The sequence below is a fragment of the Sarcophilus harrisii genome, chromosome 2 (genome assembly GCF_902635505.1).
Source record: "Sarcophilus harrisii chromosome 2, mSarHar1.11, whole genome shotgun sequence".
NCBI lineage: Eukaryota > Metazoa > Chordata > Mammalia > Dasyuromorphia > Dasyuridae > Sarcophilus > Sarcophilus harrisii.
Window position 1 is genome coordinate 314,427,571 of NC_045427.1, and position 23,299 is coordinate 314,450,869.

The 23,299-nt window shown below is 33.4% G+C and overlaps 1 protein-coding gene across 1 annotated transcript in view; it reads right to left on the minus strand.

Annotated features, from left to right (window-relative positions):
- Window positions 1-22,988, minus strand: part of SLC35F4 (solute carrier family 35 member F4) — a 115,567-nt gene extending 92,579 nt beyond the window's left edge. The window contains exon 1 of the mRNA XM_031949298.1: window positions 22,718-22,988. Within this exon, the coding sequence (XP_031805158.1) occupies window positions 22,718-22,988 (271 nt within the window). The remainder of the gene's footprint in view (window positions 1-22,717) is intronic.
- Window positions 22,989-23,299: the final 311 nt, after the last annotated feature.

Genomic DNA, 23,299 nt, shown 5'->3' on the forward strand with positions numbered 1-23,299 from the left:
TCAAATTTCACATTATTTCATTTATATCTTTTATCTAAGTACCCTAATTTAACTATTTTACAACAGTTATATTCCTCCCCATATAGAAATATTACTAAAAATGAAGTATGACATTAAAAAATTGAAAGCAAAAAAAGCTCAAACAGAAATGTAAGAGATATGGCATGCTTATTGGCATACTTTTTAAATATATTACATTAGGAAGCAATTTGTATTTTAAAAATTTTGGAATGCATCTTCTCTAAAAAAAAAAAAGGATGCTTTAAAATTTTAAATGCAAAACTTATTTAAATTTTTTATTTCAAAATACATATAGGACACATCATAAAAAGCCTTCAATTCTTATTATCTCTATGCAATCCTATTACTTTTTTAATCATCCTGAGGTTTCTATTTTATTGTTATCTTATAAATCATAGCATTCTGCAGGGTCTGCTGATAGTCTTCATCTTCAACAAATAATGTTGCAAATTTTCCTGATCTAGCTCAATGTGGATAAAAAGACTTTCTTTTCCATTTTTTTGATATATATATATGTCTCTTTCTCTTTCTGCCTGTCTATATGTGTGTATGTACAGAAATGCACAATATACATTTTTCCTTTCCCCATTAAAGAATGCTACACTGTTATACACTGAGTTCTTACTATTTATTCTTTATTTATTTACATGTTCAGGGGGGAGCAGTTGCAAAAAACAAACCTATTTGTTAAAATACCAGACTTATGAAATGAATCCTAAATATTGGATTTGAATGCTTCATCAATAGTCATTCAATAATTAGCTGTCCTCTAAAAATGTTAAGTCAAGCCAACTTATTACATTTTTTCCCAAAGGAATTGTTTGTATCCATAGTACGAGTTCAAAGGAGTAGGGGTAAGTAACTAAGTAAATCTACTTGACTAACAAATTTAAACTAGCTCAACTTCAAAGATTTCCATACCTAAAGACAGGCACTGCTGGTGGATATAAAACAAGTAAAGTTAAGTACAGAGAAAACTAGTATTTACCAGCTGCTGCAGATGAGTTTTGTTTTCTGTACAGCACTAAGGGTGCCACTCTCGCAGAATGCTTCTTCATCTTTGGCTATGGTTCTGTAAGCATAAGGCAGGATTTTCCTTTTCTTCCCCTGGAATGTCAGCTTTGGTCCCCAGTACCCTAACCAACACTCAGAAATAACTATACTGGAGATGCTACAGGAAGCTACAAGTACTGATTTGCTGTTTCCCAGGGAGACTATTTGCAATACATTCACATGATGCTTGACCTCCCCTAACATTTTCTTCCTGCTCAATTGTTAGACTTGATAGTTAAAGTACAGAAACCAAAAAGTGAGATAAAGATTGCCTTCAACTTTAAAGAATGTCAGCATTGTTCACATGGAGCATTACCTCTGCATATAATAAAACCTAGCAAAGGCTAGGTCTTTGTAACTACTGAAAGGAAATTAATGCAATAAACCTTGTCAGTAAAAAATGCAATCTAATAAAGGTCAGATACAAACAAGAGAGAGGAAGTTTTGGCTTCACAGAACTTTGATTAGCTTATATTCTATAGTGTCTGTAAGATTAAAAAACCTTCCATAAATAGAACATCTATAGTTTTGCCTGTCTTTTACTTATCAGAGCAATTACATTCCAGCAAATAGACCTATGCTTAACACAAAAGTCCATAAGATTTGTACATTTGAATGCATGTTTTTATATAAGAAACAGCCTAGTATAATATAAAGGATAACAAAATCAGTCAAAAGATCTCTATCATTCAGGTCAATGATTTTAGCCAAATCCCTTAACTAAACTCTTTGGGCCCCAAGTTCTTTTCTAGTGGGCTAACATAGTGGAAATTCTAAAATTAATCATAGTAATACTAATTGTATTACTATAATTACTATGCCAGAGTCATATTAATCTATAGTCATACTTGTACCAATAGTCTCTAGCAATATTGGTGAGAATCAATTGATATAATTTATGCAAAATTCCTCTATAGCTCAATAGGGCTGTGAAATATTAGCAATTATTATTGTTATTATTATGGAACACCTTCATAATATAGGATTATGGTGCCATATTCAAAGTGACATCAAAGAATTATTTTCTAGGAATCAGAAATGTATTCTTGGGAACTAATGGAATGCTTTAGTTTCTGAGAACATACTTAAATAAGTTTGGGAAATAGCACCAAACAATGATGACAGTATAATTAATTATGAGCACATATGGCACCTAACAGTAATCCACACTTTAAGTAGCAGTTAAAATGGCAAACAAACAAGGAAGAATTCAATTTTAAATCATGATTATAGTTAAGGATGTAAGAGAATAATTATTTTTCTATAGAATTTTATTGTGGGTTTGATAGAGGATTTTCAATATAATACTAAAAATAGTGTTTCATTTAAATAAGAGCTACTATTTCCATGATATATATAAATATTTTCAATGTATGCACTTTCTCTCTCTCTTTCTCCCTCTCTCTCTTTTCTGTTTTTCTTTGTCTATCTTTCTGTGTTTCTCTCTGTCTCTGTGTGTTTCTGTCTGTCTGTCTATCTCTATCTCTTTCTGCCTGTCTATAGGTGTGTATGTACATAAATGCACAATGTACATACATATAGATATAGACATAAATATAACACATTATTTGGTCCTCATTCATTTTACAGATAAACAAACTGAGTCTTAGATTAGTGACCAATAATTAACTATTGAACATCTGGCAAGTGTTTGAGACAGATTTCAAATCTCAGCCTTCTTGAATTCAAGTTCAGTGCTGTATTTATTATGCCAAGCTGTCTCAATCATGCAGGGTTGCCACAATAAAATTAAAATGATTTTTTTCTTTTTATTATGCATTTAACAAAGATGAACATTTCAAAATATAAAGAACATTTAAGAGGATTGTATATGACTCTCAAGTCCTGTTATGTAGTTTCCTCATTAAATTTTTAAAGAATTTTTGTCTTTTGTTTTTATATTATTTATATTTTCTATTATATTTCTCTCTCTCCCTCACAGAGTCATTTCTTATAATATAATATGGAGTGGGGGGAAAAGAAGGGAGAAAAAAGAGCTATAAAACTAAAAACAATACCTGATGATCCCACAGTTCTGCAAAGCAATGGGGGGGTAGGGAGTGGGGATGGGGATAGGGAGGAAATGTCTTCTCATAGCTCTTGTTTGAGAATGAGGTAGATCATTATAATTTCATACCTTTTAGTTTCAAATTGTTTTGTTGTTATTGGTAACCTTTGGCATAAATGTTCAAATTATTTTCCAGAGTGTTTGCTCTAATTAATTGCTCCACTAATGAGAGTAATATATAGATATAAATATAGATATATATATAGATAGATATACATTCTCATAACCCTTCCAACAATTACCATTTTCCTCTTTTGTCATCTATGCTAATCTAATGAATGTGATAGGTGTCAGAGTTTTGTTTTTAATTTGAATGTTTTTCATTGTTAATGATTTGGTAAAATTTTGTGTGGTTATTGTTAGTTTAAAAGTCTTCCTTTAAAACCTCATACTCCTTGTTCCAAATCATTATTGATCAGAGAAATGAAAATTAAGGCAACTCTGAGATACCACTAAGCACCTGTCAGACTGGCTAGAATGACAAGGAAAGATAATGCAGAATGTTGGAGGAATGTGGGAAAACTGAGACACTGATGCATTGTTGGTGAAGTTGTGAATGGATCCAACCATTCTGGAGAACAATTTAGAACTATGCTATGATAACAAAAAGTTATCAAACTGTGCATACCCTTTGATCCAGCAGTGTTACTACTGGGCTTATATCCCAAAGAGATACTAAAGAAAGGAAAGGGACCTGTATGTGCATGAATGTTTGTGGCAGCCCTGTTTGTAGTGGCCAGAAACTGGAAATTTAAAGGATGTCCATCAATTGGAGAATGGCTGAGTAAATTATGATATATGAATATTATGGAATGTTATTGTTCTGTAAGAAATGACCAGCAGGATGCTTTCAGAGAGGCCTGGAGAGACTTACATGAACCGATACTGAGTGAAATGAGCAGAACCAGGAGGTCATTATACACTTCAACAACAACACTATATAAGGATCAACTCTGATGGAAATGATTATCTTTGGCCAATTCAGATCTAATTGATCAGTGATGAACAGAACCAGCTACACACAGCGAAAGAACACTGGGAAATGAGTATGGACTGCTTGCATTTTTGTTTTTCTTCCCAGGTTATTTTTACCTTTCTAAAGCCGATTTTTCTTGTGCAACAAGAAAACTGTATAAATATGTACACATATATTGTACTTTAACATGTTTAACATGTATGAGACTGCCTGCCATCTAGGGGAAGGGATAGAAGGAAGGAAGGGAAAAGTTGGAGCAAAAGTGATTGCAAAGGTCATGTGTTGAAAAATTATCCATGAATATGTTCTGTCAATAAAAAGCTATAATTTTTAAAAAAAAAACCTCATACTCTTAATTTATCTACTGAGGAATATCTATTTTCCTATATATTCATCTCAATTCCCTATGTATTTTGGATATCAAATATTTATCACAGAAATTTAATGATAAGATTTTTTTCCAATTAAACTGTTTTTTTAAATTCTAACTACATTAATCTTATTTGTGCAAAAGCTTTTCAATTTCATGCAATCAAAATCTCTCCTCATCTCTTATAATCCTCTCTAATATTTAGTTGAGAAATCTCCCCCTAGTCATAATTGTGAAAATTATCTTCTTGCTTTCTCTAATTTGTTTTATCTTGGTCATGAATTTAACATCCATTTGGAGTTTATTATGGTATGTGATGTGAAGTACTGGTCTAGATCTAATTTTTTCGGTTACTTCTAAGTTTTCCCAGTAGTTTTTATTTGTTTATATAGGTTTTTTCCCCCATAATTATTCAAATGAGATCCTTTGAAGCTTGAAAGAGGATAGATGTGAAATACTGCTTGCATCTACTTCCTTTCCACTCAGTTTTCAATTCCTTGCAATTTGACTGATCTTATCATTCTACTGAAATTGTTCTCTCTAGATTTTTATCTTTTAAATGACAAATTTGAAAATATTTTCTCAGACTCTCTTTTACTGGATATTCTTGTCTGGATTTTCATAACACTATTCTCTCAATTCTACTATCTGACTGACTACTGTTTCTTAATCTCCATTGTTGAATCAATCAATCAACAAGTATTTACTATGCTGTGCCAATCATTGTAGAAAGTGCTGAAAATATATGTACAAGGAACAAAATAACTCTAACCGGCAATATCTTTGTAAATAGTGAACCCTGAAACACCAGAATCTCATAGGACCTGGATATACCCATCCAGCACCGGGAGTTAGTCAACACTGACCCAGTGCAGCTGAGGCCACTTCTAGAGGAAGCCACTGCTTGTAGAGGAAGCTTGGAAAACCTCCCCTGTCCTACTTAACATTTTTTTTAAAAGGAGTAAAAAAGTAAAGAAACTCTGACAATAGACAGCTTCTATGGTGAAAGAGAAGAACAGCTATCAAACCTTGAGGAGACTAAAGGCAGATTGTCTCCAGATAAAGTCCCAAAAGGTGATATAAATTGGCCCCCATTACACAAGGCTCTCCTAGAAGAAATTAAAAAGGATTTTAAAAGAGAGCTAGAAGAAAAATGGGGAAAGGAAATGAAAACTTTGCAAGAGGGTTTGGAAAAGGCATATAACTCATTAAAAGATAAATTTTGTAAAATGGAAAAAGAAAACAACTCTGAGAAAAATAGAATTGTGAAACAGAGAAAGAAAATAACTCCTTAAAAAACCAAATTTGTGAAATGGAAAAAAAATCTCCCCAATGAATATTGATGCAAAAATCTTTTTTTTTTTATTTTTTATTTTTCTTTTTTAAATTATAGCTTTTTATTTACAAGATATGTGCATGGGTAATTTTTCAGCATTGACAGTTGCAAAGCCTTTTGTTTTAATTTTTCCCCTCCTTCCTCCCACCCCCTCCCCAAGATGGCAGGTAGACCAATACATATTAAATATGTTAAAGTATATGTTAAATACAATATATGTATACATGTCCATATAGTTATTTTGATGTAAAAATATTAGCAAAGAGATTACAGATAATCATACCCAGGATAATGCATCATGACCAAGTAGGATTTATACTAGGAATGCAGGGCTTGTCCAATATTAGGAAAACTATTAGCATAATTGATCATATCAATAACCAAATTAATAAAAACCTTATGATTATCTAAATGGATGCAGAAAAAGCATTTAATAAAATCCAACATCCATTCCTAATAAAAACACTAGAGAGTATAGAAATAAATGGAGTTTTCTTTAAAATAATCAGTAGCATCTATTTAAAAACATCAACAAACATTATATATAATGGGGATAAACTGTAACCACTCCCAATAAGATCAGGGGTGAAACAAGGTTGCCCACTATCACCATTACTATTTAATAGTAATAGAAATGCTAGCTTTGGCAATAAGAGAAGGAAAAGAGATTAAAGGATTTAGAGTAGATAGTGAGAAAACCAAATTATCACTCTTTGCAGATGATATGATGGTATACTTAGAGAACCCTACAAAATCAACTAAAAAACTATTAGAAATAATCCACAACTTTAGCAAGGTTGCAGGATACAAAATAAATCCACATATATCATCAGCATTTTTATATATCACTAACAAAATCCAATAGCAAGAGATACAAAGAAAAATTCTATTTAAAATAACTGTTGATAGTATAAAATATTTTGGAATCTATCTGCCAAGGAAATGTCAGGAACTATATGAACAAAACTATAAAACACTTTCTACACAAAGAAAGTCAGATCTATGCAATTGGAAAAATATCAATATTAGGTTCACAGAATAAAATAGTCAATGACTATAGCAATCTAGTATTTGACAGACATAAAGGCCCCTAATTTGGGGATAAGAATTCACTATTTGACAAAAACTGCTGGGAAAATTGGCAAGTAGTATGGCAGAAAGTAGTCATAGACCCACACCTAACACCGTATACCAAGATAAGGTCAAAATGGGTTCATGATGTAGATATAAAGAAAGATATTATAAACAAGTTAGAAGAACATAGGGTAGTTTACCCCTCATATTTATGGAGGAGGAAGGAATTTGTGACCAAAGAAGAAGTAGAGATCATTATTGATCACAAAATAGGTAATTTTGATTATATTAAGTTAAAAAGTTTTTGTACAAACAAAACTAATGCAGACAAGATTAGAAGAGAAGCAATAAACTGGGAAAACATTTTTACATCCAAAGAATCTGATAAAGGCTTCATTTCTAAAATATATAGAAAATTGACTAAAATTTATAATAGTTCAAGCCATTCTCCAATTAATAAATGGTCAAAGAATTGAACAGACAATTTTCAGATGAAGAAATTGAAACTATTTATAGTCACATGAAAAGGTGCTCCAAATCACTGTTGATCAAAGAAATACAAATTAAGACAGCTCTGAGATATCATTACATACCTATCAGGTTGGCTAAGATGACAGGAAAAGATAATGACAAATGTTGGAGGGGATGTGGGACAACTGGGACACTGATACATTGTTGGTGGAATTGTGAATGGATCCAACCATTGTGGAGAGCAATTTGGAACTGTGTTCAAAAAGTTATTAAACTGTTCATCCCTTTGATCCAGCAGTGTTTCTATTGGGATTATATCCCAAAGAGATTTTAAAAGAGGGAAAGGGACCCACACGTGCAAAAATGTTTGTGGCAGCCCTCTTTGTAATAGCAAGAAACTGGAAACTGAGTGGATACCCATCAATTGGAGAATGGCTTAATAATTTATGGTATATGAATGCTATGGAATACTATTGTTCTGTAAGAAATGACCAGCAGGATGATTTCAGAGAGGTTTGGAGAGGCCTATATGTACTGATGCTAAGTGAAATGAGTAGAACCAAGAGGTCATTATACATGGCAACAACAAGACTATCCCATGATCAATTCTGAAGGACATGGTTCTCTTCAACAATGGGAGGATTCAAACCGGTTCTATTTGTTCAGTGATGAAGAGAGCCAACTGCACCCAGAGAGAGAATCGTGGGAACAGATATGGAACACAACATAGCATTCTCAATCTTTTTTTTTTTTTTGTTATTTGCTTGCATTATATTTTCTTTCTCAGTTTTTCTTTTCCTTCCTTCTTGATTTGATTTTTCTTGTGCAGCAAGATAACTGAATAAATATGTGTCCATATATTGGATTTAACATGTATTTCAACATATTTAAACATGTATTGGACTACCTGCCAGATAGGAGAGGGGGTGGGAGGAAGGAGAGGAAAATTTGGAACAAAAGGTTTTGCAAGCGTCAATGTTGGAAAAATTACCCATGCATATGCTTTGTAAATAAAAAAAAAATTAAAACAACAATAACCAAAACAACAACAAACCAAATATGACTGACCTAACTCTTCTAGCTATGTAACAATCCAGAACAATTAAAAAGACTCATGATCTAAAAAATCATCCATATCCAGAGAAAGAATTATGGAGTCTAAATATTGATTGAAGCATATTATTTTCATTTGTTTTTGTTTTTGTGACTTTTTTCTTCTGCTTCTTCTTTCACAACACGACTAATGTGGAAATCTGTTTCCATGACTGTATACATATAAATTATATTAGACTGCTTGTTATCTTGGACAAGGAGGAAGAAACAATTTGGAACCCACAATCTTAGTAAAAATGAATGTTGAAACTATGAAGACTGAATGCAAAAGAAGCATTTTATTTTCACCTTTTTTGTTTATTTGCTTGCTTTTTTCTTGTGATTTTTCCTTTTTGTTCTGATTTTTGTTTCATGACATGTTTATGTGGAAATATGTTTAAAACAAATCTACATGTATAATTCATTTCAGATTGCTTGCTTTCTTGGGGTGGGGAGAGGTAAGGGAGGAAGAAAAAAAATTAGAACTCAAAACCTTACAAAAATGAACATGGAAAACTATCTTTTTTTTTTCAATGTTTAATGCTTTGTTTGTTTGTTTATTGAAGCTTTTTATTTTCAAAACATATGTATGGATAATTTTTAAACATTGACCCTTGCAAAACTTTGTGTTTCAATTTTTCCCCCTTCCTCCCAGCCCTCCCCTAGATGGCAAGTAATCCAATATATGTTAAACATGGTAAAAATATACGTTAACTCCAATATATACATACATGTGTATATAATTATCTTCTTGCACAAGAAAAATCAGATCAAAAAGGAAAAAAATGAGAAAGAAGATAAAATGCAAGCAAACAAAAACAAAAAGAGCTAAAATGTTATGTTGTGATCCATACTAGTTCCCACAGTGCTCTCTCTGGGTGTAGATGGCTCTCTTCATCACAAAATCATTGAAACTGGCTTCAGTCATCTCATTGTTGAAAAGAACCACATCTATCAGAATAGATCATCGTATAATCTTGTTGTTGCTGTGTACAATGATCTCGTGGTTCTGCTCATTTCACTCAGCATCAGTTCATGTAGGTCTCTCCAAGCTTCTCTAAAATCATCGTGTTGATCATTTCTTATGGAACACTAATATTCCATAACATTCATATGCCATAACTTATTCAGCTATTGTCTAATTGATAGCATCCATTCAGTTTCCAGGGAAAGCTGTCTTTACATGTAATTTTAAAAATAAAGTACTATTGAGAAAAAATTTTAAAATGAAATGAGATCAGGGGACAGATTGCAAAGAGCTGAGATATAAATGAGGAAAGGAAGTGGAAGCAACCAGTATTTATAGCTTTTTCTGGGAGAGTGGCTGAGAAAAGGAGAACTATAGAATGATGGCTAGGAGGGATGATAGGATTTAATGAGGAATTGTTTTAGGGATGGGGGAAATTTGGACCTTTTGTAGACATCAGGAAAAGAACCTATAGTAAATGAAAGATTGAAAATTGGAGAGAGAGAATAATTGTGCAGATAATCTCCTGTCAAAGATGGGAGGGTATAGAATCAGGATGCATATAGAGACACTGACCTTTCTGAGAAGGTCTACGACTTCATCATGGAGTAAAAAAGAAATGAGTAGGCGAATTATTGTCAGGGAGTTTTGAGATATAAAGAGGGAAGAAGGAGTTCACAGAGAATAGCCTTGATTTTCTCAATTAAGTGCAGGACAAAGTCCTCAGCAAAGAGGATGGGACAAAAGGTCACATGGGAAGTTCAAGAAGAGAAGCTTTGAAACAGACACCATGGGGAGTAGGATAGACATTCATCTAGAAAGAAGTGAAAGAATCATCTTGCTATTATGAACTATTATTTGAACTTATTTGAACTATTACTATGCTTTTTCATTCTCAAGAAAATGATCAGACTGAAATGATGGGGCTCTGAACTTGATTGTTAGGAGGAAGCAGCAAAATAGATGTGTCAGATAGTTTTAATTATTTAAGTTGCTACACTATATTGAACACTAAGATGTGGTATTTTTATCGAACATTACCAGCTATGCTTATCTAAAACTCTACAAAAAAGACAAAAATATCACAAATGCTGCTCTATTTTCCCCTCATTTATACCATGAGTTAATTTTGCCAAAATTATGCATATGGACTAAGGTAGAGTTCTGACTTAACAATTAAAGACATGGCCTATTTCACACAAAATCTGAAACTAAATATAGCTATCTTCAACTGCAAAAGTATTCCTTTCAGGCCCTGAAGTCAGGAGGACCTGAGTTCAAATATGGCCTCAGAACTTAACACTTCCTAGTTGTGTGACCCTGGGCAAGTCACTTAATCCTAATTGACTTAACAACAACAAAAAATGTATTGCTTTCAGAGTAATATGACAGCAGTAAAATCATTAGAAAATATGTGAAGAATCATCTGATTTTGGGGTGAGGGGAAGAGAACATACCAAGGTCACAAAGCAATAGGAACAGCAAGTCTTCTGTGACTAAGTCAATGAAATGGAGTTAGCTTCTTTTTTCTAAATCTATTAGTCTAGCATAAACAACTTCACAAAATGGTGCCTCCTTTGCTGGCTAAAATTCTCTGTTAGCTAAGACGTTATGTGTTCAGCCACCACTGCAGAGCATTATAAAAAGAACAACCTTACATAACCTGAGAATGCTAAAAAGCAGGTATTGGGTAACAAGATGCTAAGTAAATAAATCAGGTCTTGACACTTTCAAGCTTCAGTGATATCCCATTCTGACATGACCCACTTATGAATCCCTAACTTTTTCTATATCTGAGTTTAATTGCTTAGTGAACAATTTCTGGATTACTTTTTCCCAGGACCTTGAAGTTTCACTCATCCCCATTCTTCCTCAAATTGAATTCCTCAATTTTGTATTAAAATCAATGGTAGACAGTGAGGAGGACATTTGCTCCTGAGTCAAAAGACCTGGGTTCAAATCATGACTTTAACATATATTTCAAGTTGGAAATGATCTTAAAAGCCACTAAATCTCTCCAGTTGATAAACAGTCAAAGGATATGAACAGGTAGTTTTCAGACAAAGAAATCAAAGATATCTAGTCTTATTTTTTAAAAATGTTCTAAATCACTTTTGACTAGAAAAATGCAAATAAAAACAACTTAGAGGTATTACCTCACACCTATTGGATTGCCTAATATGATAGAAAAGAAAAATGACAAATATTTGAGGGATATGGAAATATTGGGAAATTATTGCACTGTGAGTAGAGTTGTGAACTGATCCAACCATTCCTGAAAATAATTTGGAGATACAACCAAAAGGCTTTAAAATTATGCATACTCTTTGACCCAGCAATATCACTCCTAGCAAGAGAGGGGGAAAAAAGAGATTTTAAAAGTATTAAGAGATTTTTTTAAAAAGGAAAGGAATTATATATATATATATATATATATATATATATCAGCTCTTTTTGTGGTGGCAAAGAATTGGAAATTGAGGGGATGCCAATCAAGGGGGGAAAGGTTGAACAAGTTGTAGTATATTGTTTGTGATGTAAGAAATGATACAAGAAATATATATATATATATATATATATGTGTGTGTGTGTGTGTGTGTGTGGTATAAGAAATGATGAACAGAATGATATCTGAAAAAGTTGGAGAGACTTACACAAATTGATGAAAAGTGAAATGACCAGAACCAGAAGAACATTATACACGGTAACAGTAATATCATATGATGATCAACTGTTAATGGCTTAGCTATTCTAAGCAGTACAATGATCTAAGACAATTATGAAGGCCTCATGATGAAAAATACTATCCACCTCCAGAGGATGTGATGGATAGAGTCTGAATTCAAATTGAAGCATACTTTTTTCCCTTTTCTTTATTTTTGGGAGTTTTTGATCTGTTTTCTTTTATGATATGACTAATATGGAGATATGTTTTGCATGACTCCACATGTATAATGAATATCAAACCACTTGTATTCTCAGTGAGGGGGAAGAGGGAAGAGGGAAAAGGGAGATCAATGGGAATCAAAATTTTAAAAAATAATACATTTTTAAAAAATTACATGTGGTTTTAAAAAAAATAAAATATTTAAGAATTTTCTTCATATGGAAACTGTATCTTGCCACCTTATTTTATATTTATAAGTAAACTGAGATTAAGAAGGGTTAAACGATTTATCCAAGATCACACAAATAGTAAAGATCTGAAGAAATTCCAATCTTTCTGATTCTAAGCCTACAGTTCTTATCTAGTGCACCAAATTACTTTGAACAAGCCTTTTAACTACTCTGGGTCTTCCACATAATTGATGTTCAGTACAATATTTGATAAATATATAAAGCATTCTTGACATAGTAAAAAGAGCCCAGATATATAGTCAGCGGGTCTGGGTTCAAATCCTACCTATCCCACTTGTTATCAGGGGGGACAAATTGCTTAACTTATCTGTACCTCAGTTTCCTTATATGTAAACTGAGATGGGTGGATTAAATACCTCTAGGTCTCTTTCACCTTTGATCTGAAATGCAAGTCATTCTTTGAAGACCACTCTTCCACTGATCATGGCATGAAAATCTGACTTAATTTATGTGTGGAAATGAGTATTATAATGTTCCAGAAGACTGTACAGTATAATGTTTGTGGTTTTGTTTCTTCTGGCCATGTTCAGTCTTATTTTTTTTTATCCCCAGTGTCTGGTATTTAATAAATACCTAATAAATAGATTATAATAGAATCAAATTTGGTTGACTTCTTGTTAGTATCTTGTTCTTTTTTAATTATTACAATCCTCATAGCTATATACTATAAAATTTTAAGGTAGGACTATGATTATAATAGCTAGAATTTATGTAGCACTTTACTAATATTATTTCAGTTTAACCTCACAACAATTATGGGAGTGAGATGCTATTATTGGAACAACTTTACAGATGAGGAAACTGAGTTTGAGAAAGGGTGACTTGTTCAACCATACAGTCAGTGAGTGTCTGAGATAGGATTTGAATTCTATCTTAACCCCAAGTCCAACAATACTAGCCTAGTTGCTTCACCAAAGTAGCCTGTTACAATAAGAAACTGCTCATTCCACTACGCCTCCTCGTCTTCACTGCATCAGTCCTGTGAGACAATATCTCCTGACATTCTACCCCCATCCCTAATCATCCCAGAGGAAATAATTTATTAACATAGCAGTAGTAGTGAATCGTAGGGCAGAGCTGACTGACATTGAATACCTCTGGCATATTTCACTCCTCTATAACGAACTTGTTCTAAGAACCTCTTTATTTAACATATTTAACTTATTTCAGATTGTTGTTTTGAGTAGGGGGAAGATAAGGAAAGGAAAAAGAAAAATATGAACCACAAAGTCTTATAAAAATGAATGTTGAAAAATATCTTTACATGTATTTGGAAAAATAAAATACAATTGAAATTAAAAAAAAATAATATTGGAATTGTGACATAAGATCATATTACCCAATCAATCAACAAGCAGTAAAAATTTATAATGGGCCAGACTCTGTGGAATAAAAAGACAAAAATAAAACAACAATAACGAAAAAAGGATCCTGGACTGATTATCTGTCCTGATAACATATGTATTCCACTGATCCTCACCCCCTTCTGTCTCTTTCATAAGGACAGGTTATAAAAGCTTTTTTTTTTAATTACCCTTTATCCCTAGATATGCATCAAAAAAGTTTCATTCATAAAATAATCCTACATTATATCTTCACCACATTTTAGGCAAATTATTTGTTGCTGTGAAGTAGTTCAGAATGATGTTATTTCCATTTTACATTTGGGAAAAATAAGACACAGAGATATTAAGAACTTGATCGTATTTATTTCTATTGAATCAGATTTTAACATAATTATTAGGTGGTTTTATATCTCTTAAATATTTCAAAATTCTAGTTCTCGTAAACCAAAGTTTCTTAACCTAGAACCTATAGGATCCAAAAAACTCCAAAGGATCTATGGAAAGATTTTAAGAAATTCCTGAACACGTGTTGGAGAAAATTGCATTATTTTTACAACTTTTAGCTGAAATTTGACATTTTCTACTGTTATCAATGCACAGCTAAGTCTCCATTACTGCAAATAATGACGTCTGTGATTCATAAATGGTCACATATATTTGAATTCACACTAAACAAAGTTATAATTATGTAAAATGTGTCTTTTGGTTCCAGCCCAAGTGAAAATATATACAATGTAAAATCCAATAGTATAACCATTTCACAGGATTTAGGACTTAGACAGGCAACAAATATTCTGGGAAGGAGTCCTTAAACTTCACTAAATTGCCAAATGAATACATGCTCCTCCCCACCCCCCCAAAAAAAGCTTAAGAACTCCTATCCCAGATCAAAAATTTAATCCTACACATGGAAAGCATTGAAATGGCTATTTTTTGGTCAAATATACAAAAATCATTCAGCTGAAACCAAAGGCTTTTTAATATAACTCCTGGTGAGCAGGAGTGCTCATCCATCTCCCATTCTCCAGAAAAATAAAAGAAGTTAATTTGAAGCAATTTTACAGACTAGAAGGCTAGAATTATTCTATGAAGTCAAACATGGGGAGTCTTTGGGACTTCTTAAGAAGCCATTTTATCTTGGTAGATTTCAAGAAAGCATTATCATTCAAAAATAGAAATCAATACAGAGTCAGGGGAAATGCCCCTGCAAATAAACAATAAATAGGTTTAGAAATAAAGCAAAAAATATTGAGTCATAAACCTGAGCTTTTCTCTTTGCAATAATGGAAACAGGTGTCCTTAATTATTTACTTGGCCTCCAGAAGAAAGATAATCACGGGCATGCCAAATTTTAAAATATGGAAGTTATTTGTAATTACCACAATTCGTTAACTTTTCTAGAACTCCTCCTAAAGATAAATTTAACATTGCTAAGTTTTATGGATTGCTAGAAATGTGTAAATAAAATTCTTCATTTTAGGAAAAACAAATCTACAAATTCAAAAGGAATAAATAAAATTCTACATTTTGATTTAATAAATTAAATGTATAAGTATGAAAGACATGATTAGTTAATAATTTATGTCAAAAACCTGGGGGATGAAGTCTTAGTAAATAAGAAAACTCAAAATGAATCAACAATGTGGCATGGCAGCCAAAAAAGTAAAATGCTTTTTTCCTCCCTGAGGCAACTGGGGTTAAGTAACTTGCCTCAGGTCACACAGCCAGGAAGTGTTAAGTGATTGAAGTCAAATTTAAATTCAGGTCCTCTTGACTTCAGGCCTGGTGCTCTATCCCCAGACCACCTAGCTGCCCCAAGTTAATAAGCTTTTATAAAGCATTAATCGATACCATCTCCCAGATGAAAGAAATGTAAGTTCCACACCAATGCTTACCATAGAGCCTGGCACGCACTAGGTGCTTAATAAATGCTTATTGACTGACTAAATGTATTCTATCCTGATCAAACCATGCCTGTTCAGTTATTAGGTGCCACATTTTAGGAAGGACCTTTACAAATTAGAAAATATTCAAAGAGTATTAAAAATCAGGAGGAAATCCTTGATAACATCAAACAAAAGATTTATGTTTATTCTGGAGAGGACAAGACAGGAGGACCATAATAATTACCTTTAACTATTTAATAGGATAAATAGTTAATAGGATTTAATTTAATTAACAATAGATTGGAGAAAGGATTAGATTCATTTCGCTTTATTCCAGAAGGAGAAGCAATAGATGTTACTCAGAGGAAGATTTGGTTTGATACAAATAAAACTTTCTAATGATTAGTGCTATACAAAAGTTGTTGTGACTACTTCTTAAAGTAATAACTTCCTTATCATGTGAGGCAGCTGAGTGTAGGATGGGAAACCATTTGTTGGGAGAATATGCTTAGGTAGGTTTTGGGCTAAACAACCTCTAAAGTTTCTTTCAGTTTAAATATTAGAATCATATGGTTTGATTTAAAATAAAAAGATGAATAAATGAATGAGTGAGGTTATTTACCCATCACATTTTAAGATTAAATCTACTGCACTGTCACAAAGTCCATTCACATAAATTATGCAAGAGCCTAGTTAGAATAGTGTTTTAATTTTCCTGGAAATCTTCAAAAAGATTTTAAACAAATACCTGTTAACAATCTTGGATATGTAGTCCTTCCTCATAACTGGTGGGAATAATCTCTTCTAGTCAAATGATTGTCTGACTTATTTAAAAAAAAACAAAACAGCTGCTCTAGAATTATTAACCATAGCTATATCTTTATACATCAACCAGAATTACAATCACATCCACACTAGCTCTATTTTATTAATATAAATGATCCTTTGGAATAGCAGAGTCTGAATCTCTAATATGTTTGTATGTATGCTTGGAATGCATTATATTTGACTGTATTCTATTCACTTAAAGGACAATCATTATTGTAAAATGCGATTGAGTGTCACTGGAATCAGTGGGAGGTTTTAATGGTGAATACCTGGAATGAATGAAGAGATTGTACATTTGAATTTGTCTTATTGCTAATGACAACTAAACTAGAGTGTTTGGTTAATATCTATAACACAAATCACAAAAGGAATTAGTCTTTCTAAATGAGTGAGCATCATGTATACAGATCATTTTCTATTAATTAAAAGTTCCATGTTTCTAGTATGTGTTTACTTATGATAAAATATTAAACAAGCTTAACATATCAATGACTACCTTAAAATGACCTTCCCACCAATTAGTTTCTTAGTATTTTCTTCCCATTCTACTTCCCCTTCTCACCCTCTCACCTGTAGCCTCAGAATTCCCCTTCATTACATTTCCACTTCTTATGCTACCCCAGGGTGCTTCCAGAGCGTGGTTGGAAGAATTAGTAATGACAAAAAAGAACAGACAAGCAAAGATCGAATTTTCTTCTCCCAGTCCTCTTCTGTTCTCCCTACAACTGTCACTAATTGATCCATCTCTGATATTACATTTTCAGCCCATTCATAAATACTAATAATAGTGAAAATGATTTCTAAGATATGACCATTCCTGTGTATGGTTCAGTCAAGTAAAAACATAAATCATGAAAATTAATGAAGACAAGGAACTGGTGCAAGGGGTAAGGGAAGAAAACAATGAGTCAAGTTCTTATTGGAGAGGATGGAGAATTACTCAGAGAAACATAGATGGCCACAGTAAGAATCTGGACAAGATGACTAAAGATTGATTAAAGACTGAAGCAAGTTACAAGGAGTATGTTAACTTTTCCTCCTTACCCTGAGTTGATCAAGGGGTGTGAAAGAAAGTGTTTCACTTTTAGGGAGAAGACCAAGAAATGTGGTATTTTCCAATAAAAGCTTGGTTTCAGGAAGCACCAGAAGATGAAAAGAATATGAGAGAAATTGACCCATGATCGTAAGACAATAGATATGCAACTGTTGAGAAATTTAGAGATCATCTAGTCTGACATTTTCATTCTTAGATGAAGAAACTAGTCTTGAGAGGCAAAATTACTTGACTAAGGTTAAATAACTTATTAATCTTACAACTATGGTTCAAATGGTGGTGGTGTTTGATGGAGTTGGTGGTGTTTGGTCATTTTCCAATCATGTCCAAAGATATTGGGGTACTTTGTTATTTCCTTCTCTAGCTTGTTTTACAGTAAGGAAAATGAGGTAAACTATATTAAGTGATTTAACTGAGAGTCAAGCTAGTAGAGGTCAGATTTGAAATTGGGAAGTCTTCCTGACTCCAGCCTGGGCTTTTAGCACCACTTAGCTGCCCACTGTTCAAATTCATGCCCTTTAACACTCAATTCAGAGATCCTTCTGCTGGAACTCATTAGGAAAAAGGTCTATTGGGCACAGGGCATAGTGGACAGAAGAGCAAAAGGATGAACAAGTGTTAGTGCTTGATTTACCACGAAGAAGGAAAAAGAGAAGCAACACTAACTCAAGTAACCAGAATTTTCCCTTAGTTTATCCTGGACACTTAGTAACATCAGTTGCCAGGCTAAGTAGGTAGTGGGGGAAGGAGAAATCCACCCTATTCCATCCTGGTGGGAAGACCAAGGTAGTAAAGGAGATTGATGGTCAGACTAAGCTAGGGAGTAGAAGTCCAGATATAGACAACAGAAAAGGTGGGTGTATATGTAGCGGTCAGTACTTGAAGACTCAGTGTCATGTGAGGACTAAGGAGAATAGTGTCACTAAATCACAGTATATGGGGCAAAATTAGGTATAAGAAAACTGGAAAGATAAAAGGTGGTCAGATTGTGAAGAATTTCAAATGGGAGAATTTTATATTTGATCCTGGAGGTGATAGGGAACTACTGGAATTATGGAATAAGGTAGTGGCAATAGTCAGCTCTATAGGAAAATTAATTTGACAGCTGAGTGAAAGGTAGACTGAAATGCAGAGACGTGAGACAGGCTTATTCACAGCCTTTTTCACTTTAATATTCCAAGTTTGAAGTATTAAAGGCCAAAATCCCATATCCCATGAGAAATCTTTCCTGATTCCTCTTAATATTACACCTTTAATCTTGTATGTATCTTGTTTGTACAGTTATCTATGTTTTGTCCTTCCCCATTAGCCTATGAGCTTCTCAAGAGAAAGGGCCATCCTTGAACTATTCTTTGTATCCCCAATGTTTCACACAATACCTGACCCATAGCAGGCTCTTAATGAAAGATTAATAACTTCAGACTGAGTTCTGAGAAGAACCTGAAGAGAAGAGTTTCTCCCAGAAAAAGAATCACATTCCCTCCTCCTACTGCCCCATAAAACTTTATTCCCTTCAACTAACTTCTGGCTCTGTAGACCTCCTGTTCATATACTTCTGTCCAGGAAAAAGTCTGTATGTTTTTTCTCTGAAATGAGAATGAATCTTATCTCTGGGATTAGTATAGGCAAAAAAAAAAAAAAAAAAAAAAAAACCCTTTACTATTGATACCTATTTCTGCCTAGATAATTTGTTTAAATTTTTAAAAAGGAAAAATTGGGAAGTTTTGCACAGACGGAAATCTTTTCCCTGTTTTCATTTTGTTACTCTCACTAAAAACTAGAAAAGCAAAAAATGGCTGTGTGTTTGCTTCAATAGCAAAAACATCAAACAACTAAGATTGTATTGTGTTCAGTCCTGTGTCAAGAAAAGAAATCCTGATCAGAAACAGCAGACAGTAATAGTAAAAAGAAAAGAAAACTCTCTCTAATTGAAATAAAAAATCTGGGGAATCCAAACAAGATTAAGAAGTTTCTATATAGATAGAAAGCTCAACTCCTACCTCAAAAGAAAAAATCCTTGTTTTTCCAATTACTATTTCTCACCTCCCATTCCCCACTCTGTTATAGCCCCTATTCCAGGCCACAAATGTCATCAAAAGTTGGTGACTAGGACTCTTGACTCCCAGTGTCTGGCATGTGAGCAAATGAGGGAAGAGAGAGAAGAGAGTTCTAGATGCAACTGCAACAGGGAGTGAATGATCTATCCCTCCTGAGTTAGAATGTTAAGTAAATGTTCCAAAAGAGATATCATTATCTAATTAACTGCTAAGATACAATATTATGCTTCCCATACCTTGTTATACTTCCTCATTATGAGTTTTTACTGGTTGGCCAGAGAATTTAAGCATTCCATCAAACATCCATTGCCCATGGATCTACAATGTACAAGACACCATGGCGTCTAGGACACATATATCTACTACGGTGTAAATACAACTTTTTCTCATGTGATATACATTTTCCTATATATGTGTGATTTATAAATTCCTTGGAGCTATCCAGAATTAAAGCAAATTTGTGTCCAAAATAGTAGGACTCAAAAGAATAGCTGAATGATCACTGGATTAAACAAATAAATTTTCCCTTTGCATAGCTCCTTTGTACATAAGATCAAACTTGTCTAAACAATTGGTTTCTTGAATTTTTTTTCCCAACTGCAGATCTTATTTTTCTCTTTCCCACCCTTGAATCCAGATGATGTCATATTGTTCACTTATACATCTAGATGCTAAACACATCTATCTCTGATCTCTAATCTCACCTTCCTGGTTACTTCAAATTAGCCAAACTAAGCTAGTATTGGCTTAAATGCCCTGCCTCTTTCTTCTAACAATCAGGAATTTAGGTAATACTGCTACAGATTACTTTGGACAGACTAAGATTCCTGCCTCCCACTAAAGGCTCTTCATTATAATTTCTCTCCATGGCAGATTCTTAATGGTCCTATCCCTAGTTTTATCCACAATGGGATAAAGACAACAAAGCCTTAATTTATTCGTGAATTCGTGAAGAAACCATTTTTGGTTATCCTAACTATTAAGAAAGTTTTCTTTATATCAAACCTAAATCTGCCTCTTTGCTATTTTTACCCATTGCTTCAGTGATGCTTTCTGAGAACAGGCAGAAAAAAAAAAAAATCATATCCTTCTTTCATGTGATAGCTCTTCAGATACTTTAAGATAGCTGCAACAAGGTGGTACAGTAGAGAGAATACTAAACCTGGAGTTAGGAAGATCTGAGTTTAAATCAGTTTCAGATTATTGCTGACTACATAAACCTTGAAGTCCTTTAAGTACTATCTATCTTGGTTTTTCATCTAAAAGGTGAGAGCAATACTCCCTCCAAAGTTGTTGTAAAAATAAAAGGAGACACTATTTATAAAGTGCTTTGAAAATTTAAATCATTATATAAATGCAAAATAATATTATGTCTTCCATAAGTCTCCACTTCTATAAGCTAAAGAGTTTATGTTTCTTCAGTTAATTCTTGAATGGCATAATTTGAGATCCTTAACTATCCTGATTGTCTTGATATTCTCCAATTTGCCAATATTCTTCATAAGATATGATATATAGATTTGAATACAGTCTTGCAAATACAATGTGACCAACATTATTATGTCAACTTGCTTTTTTAAAAATTACTGATAAAGACAACAGAGTTAAGCACAGATCTATGGAAGACCCAAATAGAGAACATCTTGTTGATATCTTTCTTAGCCTGCTGAATCCTTGGGATTCCTACTGTCATCCTCAGTTTTATGTCATTTGCAAAGCTGACAAGCATGCTATCCATGCCTTTATCTTTGGTTCCCATGCTCAATCTTCATCTCCAGCACCTTCCTTTTGCCATGCAGTTTCTCATTACATGGCTTATGAACATTGACCAAAGAAGCTAAGAACTGAGTTTCTTTTAAATGCATGCATGCAAAAAAGATTGGTTTTTTTCCTGAACCCAATTATATCTTTATTCAAATTCTTCAAGCTTCATACATCTTTATCTTTTCCTCTTTCAACACTTCATCTAGATGTAACAAAACCTAAAATATAGCAGTAACAAAAAACACCATATTCTTATAAATGAATATATTACCAAAGAGGGGTTATTAAACAGAATCCCTCTTCCCAACACCCTAACTGCCTTTGGTGTACATGGATTTCAAACAGAATTCTGAAACAAAGAAGGGATTAATAAAAAAAAAAAAATGAAATCTTCAGAAAAACCTCTCAGTTGCTTGATTATAAGTTTCAAAAGATTATAATGATAACAAATAAACCAGAATTCAATAATTAATGGGAAGAAACTAAGTGAACATGTATTTGGACAGGTATTTGATTGTTGTCTGTTCTATGCCTACCTCCTCTGTTGAATCATTAACATTAAAGTCTAATACCAATTTACGACAAGTAAACAAAATGAAATTACTTCATTCTCTCTCCAGAGTCCAATAATAAATCTTTTCTAAAGCATATTTCTTGTACTTAAATCTTTTTACTTCTCAGCCATAACTGTAATTGTGGGAGTCTGAAAAATAAGACTTATGATGTTGAAAAAAGCTATCTGTTCACCTCAAAAATGTTTCTGGTCTAGACTACCCTAATGCAGTTCCCTTGTTTATTTAATGCTGCTGCCAGCTCATCTGGTATTCCACTCCACTCCCTTTTTCTTCATTAAATAACCCTTACAATCTGCAGACTTCTCTTTCAGATTGTTGTAAGCATTCACCTTCTACATTTAAAAAAGAAAAAAATCAGATGTCATATTGCTTTAGAAGCTCTACACTACAGAAAATACAAGGTCGTTTGGAGGGATTATTTAAAAGACCTCTTATGGTTACAATAAAGTAAATTGAATCTTCAGGATATCAGGATTTCAGAGAAAAAATAAATGCTGAGTTCTTGACCTAAAGTGCTTGCAGTATCATGTTGGCTCCAATAAAATGAGACATAAAGGCTCAGCTAAATGACTTGGAGCAGACAGGTCCTTCTGGGAGAATGGTTTCCCAGAGGGCCTCGGCTTTCAGAAGACATGACAAACCAGGTGAGCTCGGTGCTCTCACAGTAAGGGAGGCTGCTTTAAGCACGAGACATAGCACCACATAGTCAAGGACAGCAGCAAAAATCAATGCAAACCCTATGGCTAAATAGCCAAGAAATTGAAGAGCAATGTGCTCATTTAGCACATTAGTTCCACTGAGAACCTTGGCTGAGATGCTCAAGAGGAAGCCCTGCAGGGCACCTGCCTTGCTGTGCTGCTGACCTTGCCAAGAAGTGAGTTCATGCTCTGAAACTACCCATTCAGTCAGCATCCCCACAATTTCACATGAAATAAAATGCTGAAAACATACAACTCTTTAACCTGTTGTCTGCCTTTTAAATAAGGATTGCCATGGCAGGAAAGAAGTGAATTGTTCACATCCGGGACTCGGTAGCATGAAAATAATAATCATCAGAATTTATATAGCACTTTAAGGTTTGAAAAGCACTATATATATATATATACTATCTTGGTAGCCAGACAATGCAATGAATGGAATATCAGGTCTGAAATCAAGAAGAGCTGAGTTTCAATCCATCCTCAGATATTTACAAGCAGTGTGATTCTTAACCAGTTACTTAA